Source organism: Ochotona princeps, chromosome 7 (genome assembly GCF_030435755.1).
Source record: "Ochotona princeps isolate mOchPri1 chromosome 7, mOchPri1.hap1, whole genome shotgun sequence".
Classification (NCBI taxonomy): domain Eukaryota; kingdom Metazoa; phylum Chordata; class Mammalia; order Lagomorpha; family Ochotonidae; genus Ochotona; species Ochotona princeps.
The window spans coordinates 70,307,873-70,331,338 of NC_080838.1; the positions used below are offsets into that span (position 1 = coordinate 70,307,873).

A 23,466-nucleotide genomic window follows, 5' to 3' on the forward strand; every position below is an offset into this window, starting at 1 on the left:
AAGGCAAAGAATCAACGTGAACCACAGGCTGCACCTGGTCTACCTCAAGTTGCTTCTTCAGTCGCAACCTTCTCCCGCTTCATCCACACTCATGCCCACCAGGTTAGCGCCTCTCACCAGGCCTGAACACACACAGTGGTTCCTCTGCCAGCCTGGTACATTCTTCCCACTGAGCCTCACGTAGCTGTCACTGATATTTTACATCTCAGTGTAACTGCCACTGTCTCAGGTAATGCTTGGAGCCTTCTGGACTAGGTAGCAACACCCTTCCAACACATTATCAGCTCTCCCTCATTCATGGTGTTACATTTGCAATGTCACAAGACTTGGAGTTCAAAAAGCCCTCACTTTCATGAATAGAAAACCCCAAAAGACATTGCAAATTATGTTAAATACAAAGGTAAGAAGTGAAATTATTTTCTTCTGAAATTGTGTTAGCTTTTAATATGAGTCCAGACAGAGTACAGGACATAGGGGTGAATCCATAGGAATAAAAATCTACCAAAGAAAAAGGCGAGCCCCGTAGTCCAAAGTTTACTTCTGATACACTGGCCCATGAAGAGGGCAACTAGACAAGTGTCATGGGACAAACACATGTATTTGGAGCCCTCCCTCCCATGCTACAGAAAACTGGTTGGTCTGACAGCCAGGATATACAGCACCTCAGACCATGTGGCTCACTCGAACTGACTCATTCAGTCCGCACACATTAGTATGCTGTCCAAACAGAGATTCAAGAAGTTTACAGAAGCCTTTGGAAAGTACAGAGAAGAAGCGTTTCCATTTAGAGTGAATCCTCGAAATCTGCACTTCCTGTGGAGCTGACATCTAAGCAGGGCTTGGAGCAAAACACGCAGGCACTGTGAGAACTGGAGAGGAGATTCCTGGTTTTCAGTTATCACTCCTCTCACAGGTGTGACAGCAGCCCTGGGGACCAGACTGTCAAAGGCAAAGAAACCCTTCAGGATGGCTGAGTCTACCACATGGAAATGTGGTGGGTCATACGAGAGCTGAAAACATTTCAGTCCGACAAAAGGAATACAATGTATACACCGTAGAAGATACAGTGTGGCCAATGTCAAAGAGTAATAAAAATATGAGGGAACTTTGAAAAGTTTGTAGAAAATTGAACCCGAAAGCAAGTACACTGTTGCAGAAAATTCTGAAATTGTTGCATATGAGGGGTCTTCAATAAGTTTCTGGAAAATATTATGACAAAAGTTTAAATGGATTCGAATTTTTTTTATCAAAATGAATGTTCCTTTTCATTCTCCTTTGCCTACAAACATTTGCAGTGTCTGCACTAACAACAGAAACAACTTATATTAAGTATGAAGGTTTCAAAACACAGGGCTAGAGAACAAGACTGTGGCATAGCAGGTAAAGCCACCACCTGCAGCACAGGCATCTTATATGGGCGCCAGTTCAGTCTAGGCTCCCCCCTCCAGCTCTCTGCTAACACTCTGGGAAAATAGCAGAAAATGGCCTGGATGCTCGAGCCCCTGCCACCAGCCAGGTGGTCCAGATTAAGGTCTTGGTTCCTGGCTCCTGGCTTTGACCTGGCCTGGCCTGAGCCTTTTGGCCACTTTGGGAGTGAATCAGCAGATGGGAGAACTCTTGGTCTCATAACTCTTTCTAAATATAGACAAACAGATAGATAGATTGCAAGAAAAAAAACCTAAAATGTAAGATCGACATATAAGAATGGTACTTTTTAAAAAATTATTTCTCTTGGGATAAAGCAAGTGAGATAGACTATCAGTCTATGAATCATTAATGACTCAATTTCATAATGTTTTAAAATAAAATATTAAATGTATAAAACAATTAAAATAATGAATTCATTAATTCAAGAAACAAGAACACTGGAACTAGGGTTATGAAAATAGAATAAGAAAGATAAAAACAAAGGCTAGGTGAGGTAGGGTTTTGGGACTTAACTAAATTAAGAAGAAAAAATAAGGGTTTTACCTCAAAAGATATCACAGAAAATTGCCACAATCACTTAACATCTATTTTCCAACACTATCCTAAATGATTACACCTTCATATACTCAACCTATAATTCCTGCATCTCCTCCTTTTGGAGAATTATTTCTGGCTTTGCACAGCGTAAACCTCGGCTTCTGTCAGTGGCTGGAGGAATAACCTGGGAGAGGTCATGACCTTGACCATGCCACCTGCCGTTGGGCATTCTGCAAGGACAGGATGGATACACTAACCAAGATGATGGCTCCCAACAGCCAAGCCACTGGGTGCTCCTCCATCAATTCAGAGCTGTTCATTCGAGTGGAAAGGTGGGCCAGACAGAGCGAGCCACCTGACACTCAGCCAACACAAATGTCACCCAAAAATCATGCTGCTTTTAATATTCCGGTGTCTGCATTTGTCTTACTGTTTTGGGTTCCGCTTTGGAATCACTCGGTTCTTTACGAGTGAAGACAGAATCTCTTATTTTCACATTCCATAGCTTTCCTTTCATCATAAAATGTGAACAGAACTATTTCCATAGTAAAGAGCCTTCGATTCATGGTAGCATGATTAGATTTGTGTGAAAGAACAGCACTTATCCCATAACTATCACTATTCAAAAGAATGGTTCCAAATAAGCCATTCCTGAGGTGATAAAAGCTTACTTTTAACACACTCCACTATTCTTTCTACAGAAAAATACTGATGTAAGTTGATTTCCTAATGTTTTCCATGAGGAATAAGAGATTAAAAGTTTTTTATGTTTTTTTATGTTTTATCAGCCCTAATTTTTGAATTTTTTGAATTTTTGAATTTTATCCATGCAGAAGTCAGCAAAAATGAAAAGGCATTTGCTTCCAAAGATACATAAACATTTATACAACCATAGGTTAAAATTAAACTTGAAGTTTTTTCAGGATCATCATGTACTGGTCAATACATACATCTACTTTGGTAAACTCAACAGACAAGAAAATCTCTCTCAAGAAAAAGCAACTAAAAGTTCCCAGTAAAATACAGAAAAATATATTTTCAAAATTATCATAGCTTACCCACCAGAAAGTAAAAGCATGAGGGAGCAAAGTAACAGAGAAGCAAGCCCTGCAGCCTGGGAGAGCCCTGGGGACCCTGGCAAGCCTGGGAGCTTAAGGCTTGAATTAGAACAGCCATCTGGACTCCAGGAAAAGAGACCAAGCCTAAGGTTACAGGCCAAGGGGAAGAGAGGAAGAACACGAGCAGAAATAACACTAGGACCTTCTCACTCAGCCAAAGAGAAAAATATATCTAAAAATGGGGATGCTGCAGAAGACACAGCTCTCTCAGTCTTCTGGTAAAGAAATGGGGTGAAGGGATTGAAGATCCCCCTGGACATCCCTAGCTGGATTTGGCAAGGAAGTCACATTACTTCTGTGGTCAGCCAACATATGGAGTTTAAAATGACCTTGATCTTGGCCAGCCCTTTCCTAAAACTGAGACGGATAGGTGGACAAAGACAACCCATACCTAGTCAAGATTCTAGACCCAATGCAATCAAGGAGAACTTTTTTTAATGTCTATGGCAATTTAAATAATTATAAGATCATTGATAGGTCACACAAGATTATCGACATAAAAACTGACCTGCTAGAGAAGTTCTGAATTTCAAGTCTTGCCTGAAGGTTGCCCTGGCAAAGCCAGACCCAGTGAATTCATGGGCCTTGTAAGGCCTGTGGGCCTGGTTTTCCCCATCAGTTTAAAGGGAACAGAACAGAAAAGAACAACACCGCAGGGAAGCAATAACCAAGATCAATATTATGGCAAAATTTCAATACAAATATAACATTTTTCTCCAAAATGGCTGGGAAACACCAATTTCACATAATTTTCAGCAATGTGATTTTGCCAGGCCCTCATCAAAAGGTGAATTCTTGGCTCACCCACTGAAATGGAGTCTGCCCCTGTAACTAATTCCATTTCAGCCCTGAAATGGAGAAGCAAACCCTGTGAGTGGCAGGCCTAGCACCTTCATTCTTACTTCATGTCTCCACTTCTTCATTCTCACAAGTCAGCTGTCACTTAACCAGTGCCAAAAAGGTGAGACCAGCATGCTGTGAGAAGCTGAAGCCACATGGAAAAGCCCTAGAGGAGGAGATGCTATGGGGAGGGAGGAAAAGAAAGAATGAGTGAGTCCCATATGTGTAGAGTGAATACATCTGTAAATAGATTGAGTCATATATATACAAAGGTATATATATATGTATGGATTATTTACACACACATATGCAGAGAATCTATCTTATCTATACTTTCTCTTTCTGTGTGCTTGTGTGTGTGTGTATGTGTGTGTATGTTTGTGTGCAACACAGAAAGATACAAAGACAGACCAGGGGATATCAAGGAGTTAAGCACCTAAGGCCTGGGAGTCACTAAGCACCTTGAGCAAGCAGCCCACTTGGCCCTTGAGATGGTCTCAGCTGAAGCTACCTTCTGTCTGCAACTGCTGCAAGAGACCTCAAGCCGGACCTGTCTGCCTGAACCTCAAGCAATCTGAGAGATGATAACAACTTCCTTTTGTATTGTATCATCGTTGAGTGGTGTATATTATATATCAGAAGGTAAACATAACAAAAAGTTGATCGTCCTCAACAAATAAGTTACGGGGGAAACAAAGAAACAAAGACAGATTGATGAAAAAGTATAGATTAAACATTTAGTGACAGATTTAAGATGATAATGTGTTTATTTGACTCAAATTCTGCTTTAAAAATACTCTGCATAATTTGAGTTTGTGAAATTTATGACACCTTTTTTAAAAAAAGGCTTATTTATATATTGGAAAGGCAAAGTTACAGAGAAATATAAATCTTTATCCATTGGGTCACTCGCCAAAAGGCCGCAGTGGCTTGGGCTGAGCCATGTCAAGAGCCTGGAACCTCCTCCAGGTCTCCCACGTGGAAGGCAAGGGCCCAACACTCGGGCCATCTTTCACTGCTGTCTAAGGTGCATGAGCAGGGAGTTGAATTGGGAACAGAGTAGCCAAGGTTCCAACTGGAGCTCATATGAGATGCCAAATGAGTCAACTCATTGTGCTACAACCCTGGCTCTGATTTATGGCACTATTATAAATTTAAAATTAACTCTCTGTGATGACATTAAAGAATTCTGTTAAATTCTTTTACACTGATAATGGTATTGTGGTAACATTTTAAAAAAGAGACTTTATCCTCAGGAAAGCGCATTCTCTATGTAATATGGAATGCGGTCCAGACTTCCTTCAAGACATTACAGAAAAGGAATAACAATAGGGGAGTTGAAGTGTTATATTTCTCAAGAGTTGGTAACTGTTAAGGCTCCACAATAAATGTCTGGCATTACAGCATTTTCTTTTCGTTGACATAGTCTGAAATTTTCAGTAATAAGTGATTTTTCAGAAGGAATGAGTAAACACAAAGTGTTTTTGGAGTTGGTAAGGCTCTCGCATAATTCCAAAGAAGCAAAATTTTTTCCCTCTGGAGCACTATAAATCAAACACAGATTTTGAAATATGTACATAGGACTATTATGTCACTTTCCTAAACAGAAGTACTAAATAAATCAGGAACAAAGGAAATGGAATAGGGACCAGTCAAGAAAATAAAATTTAGAATCCAACTTTCAAAGACAGTAAATATGTAAAGAAGAATGTATTTAAAATAATACAAAAATGAGAGATTGTCAAAGTAAACAAGAAATATTTGGGAAAGAACAACAAAGAAGCTTTAAAAATAAGAAAGTACAATTACCGAAAGAAAAAATTCAATGACCTGGCTTGTCACTATTATAAAATTTTAAAAAGAGATTGAATCAGCAGTGAGAAAGCTCAGAAAAAATGCAAACTGTATTACAGAGAGCAAAGAACATAACATATTTTTATAAGAAAATATCAACTTAGCAGAAATGAAGCATAATGCAGGAACATATAATATATGTTTCTTGCAATTGTAGAAGTATATATTAGAATTTGAATGGGTTAAATGTTTACAATATTCTATAATTGTTGAGAGATACTAATTTTCATTTCAGGAAAGCCACTAATTCCAATTTATAATAAAGCAGCCTATGTTTTTATATAAATTGTAGTAAAGCTACAAAGTAGAAACAAAAAGGATCATAAAACAACTGAAAGAAAAAGACAAATTTGTAAAGTAATGACAATTATACTAAGAGCGTATTTTACGGAAGACAGAATTAATGGAAAATAGCTTTTGTGTGCTGAAAGAAAATATCTTCCAGTCTAAAACTATATACACAGAGAAATTACCTTTCACAAGGAGGAAGAGACAAAAATATTTTCAGGCTAACAAAAATGAGAGTTATCACCCAAAGATCCTTATGGGAGGAAATTTCAAAAGCCTGGTAAGCAAATTCTACATAAGGGAAATAAATAAAGCATCCCAAAAGGAAAGCTTAATATATAAAAAGAGAAAAATGAGCAAAGAAATTAGTAAACTTGTGGATATTTCTAAAAATACCTAACAAGTCTAATTAATTGCATTTAAAAATCAAGATAGAGATAAATGTGGAGGAATACCAAAATCTAAATATTATATGATCTTTAACAATGTTCAAGAGTAAAAATACTTAGAACTTAACCTGGCACACAAAACAAGTGTATCAAAATCTCTCAAAAAGTAAATAAATCGCCCAACTTCTAGACTAATAGAGAAGAAAAGAAGCAAGCAGAAGAGAGGAAATAAGAAACAAAGTTGAGAGAGCCTAAGAGACAGAAAGGAGGAGGATAAAGAAGAAAGTATATAGAGAAACTGAGATAAACAGAAAGCAATAAATAAAAAGCCACCACAAGTCTTCAACATAAATATTGAAATAATCAACTGAAATAGATTGTACACTTTAGTTAAAAGCAGAGATTGTAACAAAGTAAGAAGTTTTTAAAAATCTGTGTGGCTTGTAAAGGCTGACAAAGCATGGGAAAAATGTAAGAGGCAAGTGAAAAGACAAAACCACTATACAGAGCAAAACACAAAGTTTAACCCACTAAAATATAAAACACACATGAGTTTGATGTACCTAGCAATCAAGATAGGATGTCTGATTGCCGTTTCTACTCAATATTGTAATTCATGTCCTAAGTGACACAAGGAACAAGAACATAAGCAAAGACCTTAAGAACTGAAAAGAAGAAATGAAACTGTAAATTATTCACAAACAATAGGAAATTACACAAGAAAAAACACCAAAATAATCTATGGAAGCTTATGGGGCTTAACAAGTTTGGTAAGAATACCAGTTACAAGATCAATAGGTGTTACAGATTTTCTAAAAATAAGAACACAAAACTTTAAAAAATATCAACTAATAAAGTTATATATAATTGCAAACATATGCAAGAGCTTACATGATGCAGCACACAGATCCTGAACACAGTCTAACTAAATAGACAAATATGTCAAATGAAGACTTAATACCAAAACTTCTCCCAAAATTGATGTGGAATGACAAAAAGCCAAAAACAGTAATCAAATATTTTTGAGAAAAATAAGCAGCTAATAAATGATGCAACCAGCCCAGTGATACTGAAAACATGCTCAAAACTGCAGGCCCACAGATGTGTTCATCCTTGATACAAAATGGATGAAAATGTCAGTATTATCTTTTAAATCATAGGAAAACATCACATAAGCAGTTGAGAATTATACTTTCTAATATGAAAAGTTAAATCATTAAACAAATGGCTACATGCATAATTACCATCTACCAGATGTTCTTTTTATCCTACAAAAACTTTAGGAAATTAGATGGAATACCTTTCTGTACTTCCAGTAAATAGCATTTAAACTCTTACAGTTTTAATTTTTTGTTAAGACTCAACAATTGAAGCAATTTTCCCCAGAAAACCAGGGCACCAATAATGTGTACACACACATATGAACCCATTCCACACTAGACGCCATCTCTGTTATACCCCTAATCTGCAACACCTGGATATTATCACGGACTTTGCTAACTTTTAGCTTAATGATTATTAAAATTTTTCTTGTAGTTTTGCTGACACATAATGTCTGAAGGGCTAAAGGGCACTGGTTCATGTCCTGGCTGTTCCACTTCCTAACCAGCTCCCTGCCTGTGGTGTTGGAAAGCAGTCGAGGATGGTCCAATGTCCTTGGAACCCTGTATTGGCATGGGAGACCAAAAAAAGCTCCTGACTCCTTGCTTTGGATCATCTCAGCTCTGGCCGTTGCTATCATTTGGGGAGTGAACCAGCAAACTGAAGATCTTTCTGTCTCCTTCTCTCTGTACATTTGCCTTTTTTTTTAATTATTTATTATTTAACTTCAGTAATTACATTGTATTATGTGACACAGTTACATAGATACTTGGGTTCTCCCCACCCCTCCCCAAACCCTCCCACCATGGTGGATTCCTCCACCTTGTTGCATAACCACAGCTCAAGTTCAGTTGAGATTTCCCCATTGCAAGCGTATACCAAACATAGAGTCCAGCATCTTATTGTCCCGTCAAGTTCAACGGCTTCTTAGGTATACCCTCTCTGGTCTGATGACAGAGCCAGCAGAGTATCATCCCAGTCAATTGAAAGCTCCAACATACCATCAGCAAAAATTTACATCATTATGGAATTAATTGACATAGTAATGAGTAACCAATATGTTAAAAGTAAATGCGGGTTCCCAGCCACCTTCTGTGACCACCTCACCTATACTTCAATTTAGTTTATACACAACATATAACATTCAAAACATAACATGTTATACATAACATCATATCATCTTAAATTAAGGCAAACATGTGGTATTTAACCTTTTGGGATTGGCTCATTTCCCTTAGCATTATGGTTTCCAGTTTGGCCCATTTGGCCACAATGTACATTTGCCTTTGCAACAAAAATAAATAAATATTTTAAAAATTAAACATATTTATGCAGTACTATGCTGTTTCTAGACATGTATACATGTGTAATGTCCAATTATGATAAGTCTCTCTCATCTCAGAAATTTAGCATTTATTTCTGATGAAAACATCCAGAATCCTTTCTTCAAGTGCTTTTGTGAGAGAATTTTCACTAGCTAGATTCATCTAATTGTGCAAGGGGACACCAGATCCTTAAAGTTTCGAAACTCAAGGATTATAATAGGCTAACACTGGTTTACTCATTTTGTGTAGTCAATTTTCCCAAGGAACAACAAACATATAGGAACAAAATCCTGAGCAACAAAAACTAAGATGAGAAGAAAGAATTATTGCCTTTATGCTGCTTATTACTTGCTTGTACAAAAATACCTCTGAAAAAGTATAGGATATAAAATATAGAGTCAAGAACCCTAAGGCATTCAATGAATGTGTGAAGTATGGACTTGCAGTTCAGTTGGGAAACAAGGCATAAATATTTCAACAGTTAAACAATAACTTAATGATTAAGACTATCTCGAGGCAACCCAGTAACTCCTGAAACCCACTGTTTTCCTGTTGTACCAGTGATATGCAAGGTATGTTTATTCTTCAGTTGAAGTCTATTCCTTTAACACCCTGTCACAGGTGTGAGCGCTCATCACTCGTGCTTACATCAATTGTCTTCTGCTGAAGTTCAGATTAGTCTCCATGTTGCCTTTCCACATAGCAACACGTGCTAATTTCAGGATAAGTAAATGTACCTTTTATGATCTCAGTATCAATTCTACACTGTTTCTCTCAACCACACTCTGAACCATCTTCCAGACATCCATATTGATGAGGATATTATTTTCGACACCCTGTACTCAACAATACCCAAACTTTGGAATTCTGAAGAACAACATCCCCAGTACATTTCAGGAACCGGTTACTTGGTCTCTCCTGGGTTCTTTCTCCTAAATTCTCCAAATCTAATCATCCCTTCTTTGACCAAAGCTGTTCATCTTCTTCTCCACATCTTATCAACATGGGATTTCACCTTTCTCACCATGATCCACACTTAGCCAGTCTTCTTTATTTGGATCAGAATCTTTCTCATTTCTCCCTTTCCTCTGCCCAGTTTGGGTTTCCATCATTCACCACTTCTCCACATCGCCTGGATTTTTCTCACACCTGTGCTACTGAGCACCATTCTCACTCTTTCCTCTCCTTCTTCTAGATGACTAATCCCAACGCATTTGGATGGAACCCTCAATGTGAGAAGTCAATGAATATTAATATAATATATAATATAAAGTGCTCAGAACATGGTTAGACTCATGGTAGGCACCACTAAAGTACAGCTCTTATTAGTCTTATCACTCCTATCTCACTGCACCAAATAGTACCTTTGAAATCCATGACCTGGGGAAACATTATATAAAATAAGAACATTTTAGGCAGTTCTATTGAAAGAACTCCCAGGCCACTAAATCATTTTCCTCAGACTCATGGCAAAGTTAATAACTAACTTTTTTTAAAAGTCTAAAATATGTAAAATTAAGTATATTGATTAATACTTAAGGTCTAGAACATACTAAGACAAATATTGAAGACAAAAAAATGTGAATGCCTACTAACACTTACACCCCAGTGCTGTCTAAATAACCTTTAAGAAAAAACCTTTCAAGCTTTCTGACAAAAAGAAATGATGAATATTTAAGGAAATGGAAATACTAATACCAATATTTTATCATTACATATTGTGCACATTGCATTCTACAATTAAGTCCAATTTAGGCAGTTGTTTGAGCAGAAAAGATCAATAAAAAAATCTGAGTTGATTTAAGAGATGAGGTACTCAGGAGGCTTTGTTAAATCTTCAATTGCCATATCTGCTTTAAGGACACTTAGCACATTAAAATCAGATATACAATGACTGTGGCAAAGTAGTGAACTACATATAATCTCTCTGGTCATGAAGGTAATATAATTTGAAATACCTCAGATTTAAGTCTGCTTTCCATTTTGTGTTTTACTGTGGACTTATGCCAACATCAGATAACCTATGACAACACCAGCTCTTAGGGGACATTAGCAATAGTCTAGCTCCTATGTTTTCTTGGTTTTGAATTGATTTTCAAGTACTACAAATAAAGTAGCAGGCATGAATAACGAGTACTATAGACACCGACCTTGAGTTTATGTTCTTTCCTGTTTACAATCACAGCTGTGATCTGCTGGTCCATGAAAATCAAAATGGTAACCAGCAGAGCAGGGATGGCGGCAGCTAGGTACACCCACCAGGGGTTTCCTCCAAACGGCGGGACAAACCAACCTCGGTGTGGACTTGTTGGCTGAAAGAAGAGAGAGCATTTTTTTTCTATCAGGGTCAAGTTAGCACATACCAGTTGGGGAAAATGAATGGAGGAGAACGACAAACTAATTTTTGAAAAACCAACATATTGAAAACTCCACCTGATGACAAATATTATTTTGATTTTTTGTGTGTGTTATTTAGTTATGAGGAAAGTGTATGGTAAGCAGTCCATTTGATGGTTTACTAATTTCCTCGTTGTTGAGAAGTCCGAGTTGATTATGTATTTAATATGATAACCATTTGTGTGCTGTGAATTGCATTAAGAGTTATGTAGGACAGAGTTGATGCTTACTAAACGTACAAAATGGATTGATGAGATTAGCCAGTTAAATCTTTTCACCAGTAAGGCACTCAACAGCCCATGAGATATTTATTAAAAATGTCAAGTAAATCCTCTTATTTTTGTATCATAGTGTCAAATAGCAGTAAAATAAACATGTTAAGATCCTTAATCTACTGCTATGTTTCACTGTAAAATTTACCTTTGTTAAAATTTGCTTCTGTTCAAATTTGTTGAGACCGCACGTAAAAGTATCCTAATATTACTTTGACTGGTATTTTCTAATTACTGTATAATATTTTGGGAATGCAAATTTTATTTGAATGTCAACTACAGTTAAGCATGTGCCGTTTGTTTTTCTTACTCAGGTTTTGTAATTTGATGGAATGTTTTTATTACAGTTTAATAAATGTTTGCTTTATTGAAAAAAAAAATAAAATAGTGCGGGACAACCTGGAAAAAAAAAAAAGAAAGAAAACTCCAAAGGCTAAGAAAGGCTAGGAAAAACTATTCACCAGAATCTTCCCCAAGGATGTTATGTTTAAGTAATGCATTAAAGGAGAGAAAGCAGATAAGAATGGCATACTGTGTATTGAGGACAATTTCTTATAAAAACTCAAGAGCAAGAAAGTGATTTAAGAGGCAGCAAAATCAAATCCCAAATATTATAGTAAAGAAGTAGTAATAACTTATAAAACCATCATTAACTTTATTCATGATCTTTCTTTAGCAATTCTATTGAAGCTGCTTCTACTACACCTAGATTACAGTGGCTTCATAATGCAATCCATAAAAAGCTACTTGCATTTTTATATGTGAAAACTGAACTAACATAAATGTTATGGTACCTTAATTTAATAATAGAAAATGATCTGGAAAATAAGTAATATCTTTAGGGAAAAAATCACAGAAAATCATTTAAAAGTGGTTATTTTCCCATTTCTCAATCTATTTTGTATTAACTGTATCTAAAGAAAAATACAGAGTGCAAAAAAGAGAGAGAGAAATACTTTTTTTTTTTTACAGGAAATCTTTTTTCCTTTTACCAGGCAAAACAATTTTCAACAAAACACAAAACTAAAACAGAACACTATGGATTTTTGTTCTGTCCAAGTCTTACTTTCCTTTGAAGGAAATTGGCTTCTTTCTCTTTGCTCATAACTGTCACTGACTCTGCCCACATTTTACTCCTCTTACGTGGTTGTGATCTCACAAGCAAGGTGCTTTGTTTTACTTATTAATGCAATTTAAATCCCTGCACAGAGCCTGACTCAAAGAAAATATCCAATATGTATTAACTTAAATGCACTAATAAATGAACAAACTACAACTTACCTTTGCTAAAGATAGATAACAAATAGCTTGTGGTAATTATGCATATGTGTATTCCTTTCTTATTAATCTATTATCAAACTAAAATTGCAACAGGCTTAATATTTCTTAGTATATGTGTGGTCTTACTATTGGATAGAGTGAACAAAATTCTTGAAAAAAGATGAAGGACTTGCAATAGAAAATTAGCTAGGTAAATATTTAGAAATGAATGAGATATGCATGTTATCCACTGCATCTGCATGTACTAATGATTTCATAAAAATAATTCATGTCTATTTTGCATAATTAAATCAACACTATATTTAAACCCTGTGGCAGGTGGTATATGAGCATGGAAAGACTGAATTGGAAGCCTGGAAGGTTTGAGTTTTAGTATCCTGACATTTCCAATTCTGCAATAATGGGCATTTTACTCTTATAAGCCTCAAACTCTACTCAATAGAATCTCTATTTGCTGACAATTTAAAGTAACAGTTTCATCAGAAATTGAAGGAGGTATCACATTGCAGAAACAGATTGTTTATACTTATCACCTGGCCAAATATGATATGATTTCTCAGTATTTTGGAATACACCAGAAAATTATTCCATGAACAAGAGCAATAAGGTGTATAAAACTAAGTTTGAAAGCATTATGAAACTATAAGGCAGAGCAGTTTCAGTTCTGACATTTAATTTACTGAATAAATAAGACTAAATGTATACAAGGGACTATAACAAGTTATTGCCTTTGCATAGAAAGAAAGAAATAACTCTACAAAGCAAGTTCAAATGATGACACAATAATTAAAGAAAAGAGACAAAAAGGATTCCCAAGGTAACATTCACTTGCCTTGAACTCGCTTGGCACAATTAATTTTGGAGTATCCACACCTACTAGGGCATCTATTACACAGAAGATGAGAATGGACAAGATAATGGCAAAATCGCTGATCAATTTCCTTGCCTGAAAAATAAGAAAAGAGATCAGAGCTAATTTAGCACCAAACATACAGGTTTTTCTGTGTTTTAACTAAAGGAAATAATTCAGTATTTGTTACCTGTTTACAGTTTAATAAACAAATTGAAGGAAATTCTTGGTGTATCACCTGGCCAGAATAAATGGACTGCCTAGGACATGTCCCAGATGTCTGTCTGTTGGCAGGTGAGGACAATAAACAGAATGCAAAAAATACTATATAAATACTCATCAAATTCTGCATGAAGATGCCTAAATAAAAATAAAATCTAAGTACATAATGTAGAAATATGCACAACGAAAGAATTCTGTTTATTTTCTGGGAGGCAGCACTGTGAGTACAAAGTAAGACAGATCCATAAGCTAATCTGAAAACACTAAAACATAACAATTTCCAGTCTGTTGAGTGAATAATCAAGACCTCTGAGTAAGGGCAGGTGATACAGGTTGGAAATGCAAGTGCTGCATTAGCTTCATCAAAGAAAACACTCCTCATCTCAGGTTACTGCTTAAAGTCTCCTGCATGTTGGATATCTCTCTTCTGACATGTCTTAAGTGCTGTCTCCATTATCTGAAAACTCTTCAAATTCCCAAGTGCCTACCTCTTAGACAGGTAGGGTTTTATGGGTTGCAGCATTAAACCCAGTCCTTCCTCATGAGAAGCAGGTGCAGAATAGCCATTCACAAGTTCTTAGGAGGAGCACAAGACGATTTGGCTTCCTGTGGATCGCTCTACAATGTCTACTAGCATCAACAAGGGTCTACAAGCATTACAAGGGGACACTAACACAAGAGTTTCCCATAAGGAAGTGCATATAGTAAGACTTAATTTGATTGCTCTGTAAGAATCCACTCATTTCCCCAATTCTTTGCAGGGTACTGGATAAAACAGATGTAGCCCAGATCATCATGGAGTTCATATCAAGTTATGTACAAAGAAGACTGTTCCTATGTAACATCAGGAATGAATCAGATGTGATCCAGTTCTCTCTGGGGCAGCACTCAGATTTCTGACATGCCGGTTGAGGGACAAGCAACCAGTGATGAGAAGAGTGGGTGCATAGCTCTCAGAACAGAAGGGAGCAGGAAGGACTACTGCAGACAGCAATTCAACAGAAACTGAGATGAGGAATAGAAATGGCCTGAGAGCAGGTGGATAAGGCACTAAAGTTCAGCACCTGACTACTCCCAGATGTCCAGACTTTCGATACAAGCCAGCCCCAGAAACCAAAATGCCCCTTTTGACCAGCAGTTTCTTTCCCTGTTGGAAGATGAAAGCTTCCTGGCTTTAGGTTTCCTGAAAAGCAAAGATGTGAAAAGCATTAAATGAGATGCAGAAGGTTATCACAAATGATCAAGGGACCCACTTAATAAGAAATCACAATAGTAAATGTATATGCAACAAATGTCAGGATATCTCATTATGTGAAACAAATATTAATAGATGTAAAGGAAGAAACAGACTCCAATACAATAATGGTGAGGGACCTTAACACTCCACTAACTTCAATGGACAGATCAGTGAGACAGAAACTCAGTAAGGCAAAATAGAGTTCACCAGACAATAGAACAAATGAACTTCATTGACTTTTACAGAACCTTTCATCCTACAGAGAATACACAATTTTTTTCATCAGTGCATGGAATCTTCTTCAGGATTGATCACATTACAGGGCACAAAAAAAGCCTCAGCAGATGTTTTAAAAATAGAAATCATATCATGCATCTTAGACCATCATGGAGTGATACTGGAGATCAGTAAGACAAAATACCTGCAGAATATGTGGTAATACATGGAAATTGACCAACATGCTGCTAACAGAACAGCAGGTTATAGAAGAAATCAAAGAGGAAATTTAAAAAATTTTGAAATAAATGAAGGCATGAAGCTAACATAACTTTTGGAACACATTCAAGGCAAGGCTAAGAGGAAAGTTCATGGCAAGCAGTGCCTGTGTCAAGGAACTAGCAATGCATCAGGCAAAGAAGCTAACTGTACATCTGAAGAAGCTAGAAAAACAATAGCAAAATAATCCCAAGATTAATAAAAAATGAAATAATCAAAATAAGGGAGGAAATAAACCAAACAGAGCTCAAAGAAGGCCAACTTTGGGACCTCAAAGTAGAAAGTTAGCACATGTGTCACACCATAATTTCAGGAAAAGCAGAAGTGGGGATCAATTTGGGATGACAATACAATAGAATGATTAGGTGCTCAACTATTGTAGTCAACCACCTGGGCTAGAATTTCCGCACCTTTACTGCCAGTCCAAAAATAGTTGTATTCTCTCACCATCAATGACTCCACCTTCCAAAGAGTCAGATGAATCTCTGCACTGCCCTGATTTGATGCAAGGATTAGATAAGGCACGGAGTGCACAATATCATGTCTCATGCATTACAAATACTTCTGTTCCAAGGTTAACTATTATAAATTCCAGAGGTGCTCTAAATGATAGCACTGTCATTTCATAGTCTAATATTTAAAGGGTCTACTGTCCGAAGCTCACTGAAAGTAACCATCAACTCTAAGAAAAAAAAATTGAAAACCCACCAATAACATGAAACCGCAACTGCAAAATAATTTCCATTGAAAATATCTAGAATTACTGAGGAGAAAGGCTGTTTCCTAGGAGCTCAAATTTAGGGGACAACTTAAAAAAAACTAATGCTGACTGTTCAGAATGGTCTGGCAAAACCTGATGAATGACGTTTCAGAAATACATTAGGAAGCTAACAACCACATCTGCAGTCCATTAGGTCATAAATAACTGGAGGATCCATGATTGCGCACTTTCATAATACTCACCCTGCAAATCTAACCCTTGAGAAATAAATTAATCTGTAAATTGCTTGGAGTGGGGATAGTTATTAGAAAGTCAGACAGATTTCCTTTCTCCATAAACAAGCAGGATAAGGGAAACAGAAATCAGCAAGGAAACCCACTCTGCAATTCCTAGCAGAAACTTCCGTAAGACTACCCCACCAGTCTTAGCAGGAGCAGCCTGTTGAGTGGCATCACCTTGGGCACCTGAGGAAGACTGCTCCTTTACTGGGCAGAGGAGGCACTCCTACAAACACAACTTCACATCTGCATTGTGGAGAGTCACAGGAGATGATCCTGCTCTGCTTGAAACAGAGATCCAGAGATCACTTAAGGCATGCCAATAACCAAAACACATTCTTGGTCATACCGACATATCGGCCATATTTTGACCTGGGCGTTAGCTATACACGTTTCCATTTCCCAGAGCTTACAAACATGTGTACTTGCAGCCTGTTTATGTTACTCAGTTTACTGTATTCTCTCCCAAATCCAAGAATTTCCAAGACCTAAGCAATGTTACCTATTGGGATCCATTTATATTCCTGGTGTTGGGGTTGCTGTTGTTTCAAAAAATTTTTAAAACTCCCTTTAACTGAGTATTCAGAAATGACTGACCATGCATACTAACCATAAGACACATAATGTTCATGGCAAAGCACTTAAAACTGATACATGAAGAAAGGGAGAGCCATCCAGAAATACTTTTTATACTGGAAAACTTGGTTTTGCACATATGTACATGCACACATGCAAGGGCACTTCACAAAGTTCATGGGAAATGGAGCTGAAAAGATAAGGCACTTTTCCCAAGAACCTCTGAGACCCCCACAGATAGAGTTTTTCACATTTTTTGATTTCTTCCTTCTCTCCCATTTTTCCCTATCCCACTTGCTATTTTTTATAAAAGTAAGCATTGTTGACTCCCTAGCACGATGCCAAATAGATATTACCAAATCCTTCTAATACTCTATTGTTCAGATGGCTTGTGAGTTGTTTTTTCAATGTGCATAATAAATAACACCACAAGGACAATTTTGCATACATGTAACAGTCTCCTAAGAGTAAGTCTCCGTCCGAAGAACTATCTCAACACATAAATTTATATCAAATTGAAGGTTTTTAGAAAACAAAATTACCTTCTAAAATGTTATATAGATTTACCAATTTTCACTCTACTCACAATAACTATAGATATTTTTAAAATTTGAATTCATATTCAAAGGGAAAGCAATTTGTTCTCACTAAAGATGTTCAAAGAGTGCAAAATTGCCAGATCTCCTAAAACTGTAATTGCCATAGCTTAAGGGACCTACTGAACTTTGCGCTCCTTTAGGTACAAATCCTATGTGATCATATCACCCTCTCGAGATGGTAAATCTGTATTCTCAAAAGTATCTAATACACTTCGTAAATCATATACACGAAAAGTAAAGTGAATGAACAAGTGACAAAGGATACTGAATGAATTTTAATTCCTGGTTAGTTGTATTTCATAGTCCAGCAAGTCAGTAATTGGCCAAGCAAGTGGCTGAAATATACCAGTTACCCTCTTCTAAAAATGTACAATCTAAAAAAATAATTGCAAATAAGATCTGGCAAGTCTAGTCTCCATCCTGCATTACTGGCCATAAAATGCCATGTGCATGAGAAATAAATAATTTTTATCTCCAGATTATGGCAACTCGTCACAATTCCAGAACCACTTCTATGACTGACAACTTCATGTATTTCCAATAAGCATCTCCAGTTTATGTTGAAGCCAAATGTTTGTTCTCCCAACAAATTCCTTTCCCTGCCCCACCTGCCTCGCAACTGCTGCCCTAAACTTGTTCTCTCCATAGTTTTCTGCAACTTAAACTTTTTCAAAAACTTTAGAATATATCCAATTCTTCTTTCTGTCACATCCTAAATCAGTTCACAAAATATCTTTGAGAATACAGCTAGGATTCTCTCTCTTTTCATTACTACCATTGCTCTTCCTATATTGTCTAGGCTTCCATTCAGCTCCTACGGTTTCCTACGTCAGCCCCTAGATTGTCTCCCTTTTTTCTAGACCTGTCCCCTGTCAGTACAGCACCCCAAAGTAACTATGTTAAAATTTAGGTTTGACACAGAACAAAGTCAGTCAGTCCTAAAGATGTCCATTTCCTAATTCCAAGAACCTGCGAATATGCAAAGTCACATGGCAAGAGATAATTAAGGCTCCAGAGAGAACTGAAGTTGCTAACCAGCAGATCGTGAGACAGGGAAGAACATCCTAGATGATCTGAGGGACTCAAAGTAAGGGAGACAAACGGCTATGCAGGAGAAAGACTTGGATGACCTAAATTTCTGCTGCTCTAAACCATCGTGTTTGTGGAAATTTAACAAAACAGTCATAGCAAACAAAAAGCTACAAGCAAATAAACAGATAGGAATCAGGCCAAGTAGCCTAATGGCTAAAGTCCTCGCCTGGCATGTGCCAGGATCCCCTATGGGTGCCAGTTTGTGTCCCGGCGGCCCCGCTTCCCTTTTAACTCCCTGGCTGTGGCCTTGAAAAGCAGTCGAGGAAGGGCCAGAGCCTTGGGATCCTGCACCTGCAAGGGTGACCCAGAAGAGGGTTCTGGCTCCTGGCTTCAGATCAGTTCAGCTGCAGCCATTGCGGTCACCTGGGGAGTGAATCACTGGACAGAAGATCTTCTTCTCTGTCTCTCCTCTTTGTATATCTGACTTTCAAATACAATAAATAAATCTTTAAACAATTAGATAGGGATCTACGTGTATAGGTATGCAATGGCCTTGTCCTGTGTGGCACTATTATGCAGCAAAAAATGCAACTAAAGTAGCATAGGCTACTAAAAAGCCAAACTACAGTTTTTTAAAAAAGAATTACTCTATTAATAATCCTACTTGACTTCATTAAAAAATCACAGCCGGGATTATATATTCTGTATAATATACTCGCTTCTATTTCCCCTTCCTTTCCTTGAAATTGCACAATGCAGTTTAGTTACATTAAGAACCACTCCTAGAGGGCGTTTATTATTAAGACATTAATTTCTAAGATATTGAATCCAGTTGAAACATCATAGTCAAGGAAATTGATTTTTCCCAGACCACTTTTGTAGCCAAACTCTAAATCTTCTAATTAGGGAAGGCAGTAGGAGTGCTATTTTAGTAGGCTGTTCAGATATTGCTCTATACTAAAATTAAACTTTAATTTGAAGTAGGCAGAACTGACATAGCAGAAGCAGAGGTTGCCCAAAGATGTCCAGCAAAGAATACCTAGAGCCTGGGAGATACACTGTGTGAGCTGTATACGGGAGTTTGGATTCTGACTCTAAGGAAATAAGAATTACCTCCTTGGGCCCTTTTCACATTTAGAAAAAAGAAAAGCAATAATTTCTCTCATCATTTGCTTGAAAAACCTTTCATTTCAACAAATTTGATCTGTTTCTAAAACTCCAAAGATAATATCCTTCCATGTAGGACAATATTATCAATAAAGAAATGCAATCTGCACTTCATCATTACCAATTCCCTGCCAGATGTTACCGATAAGGATGGCAAGAAGTGCCAAAGCAGTCAGGAGTAAACCTGTTCCCACCAGGCTTCCTGCCCAACCCTGTAGAGTCAGAGACCTCAAACTCGGCTTGTATAAATATTGTAACTTGTGGGTGTCCAGCCAAATTAAATGCTAAGCCTTTCTAGGCTCCCATTTCAATGTTGTAGGAATATAAATGATCGCAAACTAAGGGAACACAAATGGAGATGAGTCATTTATGGCAAGGGCTGGTCATTTTTTAAAAGTGTGTTTTTTAAAGGTACTTGGCAATGCTCTAGTACAATAATTCCTACATTCATTTATGAAAGAGAAATGGAGATAAACTTTCAATTCACATTATAATTGTCTTTAAATATTAGACCAGTGTTGAACTCTTTTACTTACTCATTTTTAACTATAAAAATGGAGATAAAAATATTTCAGTTCTCTGTATAATTAATTAGATAATACCTCGATCTAAGAAGAACAAAGCAGCATAAGTAAACTACTCAAGCAAAGAAGAAATCAAGAAGAATGGCAGAGGAAATTCAAATAATCATATGATATTCTCTCATTCATAGTCAATAATAAGCCAATAAATCTATTATAAATGCACTGCTCATGAAAGATGGTACTGTATTAATTATTAAAGAACTCATAATCACAAAGACACCAACACTGACAGGCTAGTTAGTATAAAGGGATAAAAATGAATGTAGTTGCATGAAAGCCCCAGAGGATATTCAGTTTTCACTTTGCTAGAATCGCAGCTGCTGGTGAATTAACTGAAGTGAAGGGCTGTAAGCCTCCCTAGCAGTTCTCAAGGGATGGAGCTGTTACAAAGAGACAAGAACAGCAGCAGGCACCCTATGGACTCCCAATAAATATGAATGCATGATGTGAATTCTTTCAATGATAGTGGTGCTTGGAAAATACTGACCAAGAGGGGAAAAGCATTTATTCTATATGAGAAGAATATACCAGACAAATTGAGGCCTTTTGGCAATCACAAAGGACCCACAAAAACCCATGAGAATTATGAAATTTAGTCCTCTCGGAAGCCAATGCTACAAAGTACTGGCAAAGAAATAAGCATTAGCATTACCAACAGCAACAATCCTAAATTACTGTACTTTGATTCAAAAATAGCACTTAATCAGAACTGAATAAAAGAAAAGTCTGACTTGAACTTTAGGGTTTTAATGCCATTAGGCATCAAGCCGGAGACATTTGGGGAGTATAAAGGGGAAGTGGATTGAACAATGGGCATGGGGCCTACAGCTTGGTAATGGAAGTCCACTGTGGGGAAGGATGGGGGAAGGAGACCTAGAGAAGTCCAGCAGGGCTGCAGAGGAGACTAACGCAACCACTAGCGCCTTCTTACATCTTGTTTCAAAAAGGAGCAGTGGTACAAGGAACCCACTGGGGGTATATGAGAGGCGAAGAGCCAAGCCACAAAAGAGATGCTATGTTCTAGTCAGGTCAGTGTCTTTTGTGATGAAGCTGGAATGGACCCACAAGGGACCAGTCAGAGCAGTGGGAATCCCATAAAGTACATTGTAAGAAAAAATGTTGAGACTTGAGAAGCTGCGCGCCAATTTTCAAAAACTCATGTTGGACATAGGCAAGAGAAATGAACCTGTGAGGTGCTGTTCTCCATGGAGAGAGCTGACCCCATGGATGGAGGCTGTCAGAAGCCAGATTTGTGTTTCTAACATGGAGGATCATAAATTCCTGTTCTGAAACAAATTCAAACAGGATGAAAACAACCACACAATAGAAAGCTGGAGACCGTGCTAGACTAGATTATATTCAAAGTTCTAAGGCCAAAATTCATGAAGACACACTTATCAAAAATACTTTGACCTTCTCCTAGAGTCTTCTTGGATATAACTCAAAGACACCAAAAGAATATAATACTCCAGGGCCTGACAAGCAAGATAGTTCTGCATTTTGAGTGAAGCGTAAGAATAAAAGTTGGAAAGAATAATTAGGGAACCATATGCATAAATTAGATCTCTGGGAATAGGATAAGAAATCATTTTTGTCTCGGCACTTGGTTGCCAATGCTGTTGACCCTTTGAGAATAGAAAAGTAAACCACCAGTGCTTGGGACCAATGGGGTACCATGTTCAAAGTTACTTCTTATATCCACTGACTGCTGCTAGACTTACAAAAGAAGATATTTATTTACTTTTACCTTCTTTAAAGGAAGAGTAACAGAGTAAAAGTGAGAGGACGAGCATGTGAGAGAAAGAAAGGAAAACAGAAATAATCCACGTTCAACCTCCAAACAACCACAAGAGTCAGGCTGAAGCCAGGTGCCTGGAACATTCTGCAGGTCTCCCATGTGATGGCAGGAGCCAAGCCCTTGAGCCATAATCTGCATTCCCCTTGGAGTAGCTGGGACTCCAATCGGCATTCCAAGACGGAATCAGGCAACTAAAGTGGCAGCTTATCCTGTTGTGTCCACATTAGCACTCCTTTGTCACCATTCAAAGTTCTCTCAAGAGCACATGGTCCCCAGGCTTTGAGCCATCCTCCACAATAAGCAGGCAGCAATAAGCAGGTAGTTGTCCAGCAGGGGAGCCCACATTTCTCTGTCAGCTTTGCCTCCTCCCCCTGATTATCACATGTGCTGACTTTCCTATTTTCTACAAGAGTAACCACTAAAGGTATCGCCTAGCTAAAACACTGATACTATTTTCATTAAATTTCCTGAAGCTCTCCACTCTTTCTTTTCTTCCTTGCATCTACATATATGGTATCTACTATGTGCCAGGCCCACACATTTTTATTTTAGTATACTTAACACCTTGTGTTGTTTCAAGTACACATTAACATCACAGTAAGTTTTTGTTCAGCCTTAAGTGAATGTATAAGTACTAATCAAGCAGAGGATACCAACTACCAAATGATCAAGAAGGATTTTAAAGAACATTTTCTATCATCTTCCATAGTGATGTCACAGCTGTTGACACTACCTGGAATTTGGCGTTTTTATTCATTAAGTGGCAATAAAAGCCAGGAAATACAGTTTGAAATAATCTGACAATTACTCCCATGCATGTAATGCATTTAAAGTTTAAAATTAAAATGTATCGTAAGGGGGAATGCAAGGAAGCTGAGTAGCTTCCTACTTGAGGCATTCTCACACCTACTGCCACTTTCAGCTATCTCTTTGCCACCTCACATGTGGACTGGGCATTTCTGCTCTCTGCTGGGACCATTTGTTGGTATGGCAGTCTGCAAGAACAGTTGCCCTGGGCCAACTGCCACAGATCACAGATTATGGTGTGATGCTGCTGTTGGAGGTTTTGTCACTGAA

The 23,466-nt window shown here is 37.5% G+C and overlaps 1 protein-coding gene across 3 annotated transcripts in view; it reads right to left on the reverse strand.

Moving 5' to 3' along the window:
• Nucleotides 1-23,466, reverse strand: part of SLC4A4 (solute carrier family 4 member 4) — a 336,295-nt gene that overhangs the window by 23,187 nt on the left and 289,642 nt on the right. For all 3 annotated transcript variants that reach the window (XM_004596192.2, XM_058667227.1, XM_058667228.1), the window contains 2 exons: nt 13,663-13,776; nt 11,031-11,192 (listed from right to left, as the gene is read on the reverse strand). In XM_004596192.2, the coding sequence (XP_004596249.2) occupies nt 11,031-11,192; nt 13,663-13,776 (276 nt within the window). The remainder of the gene's footprint in view (nt 1-11,030; nt 11,193-13,662; nt 13,777-23,466) is intronic.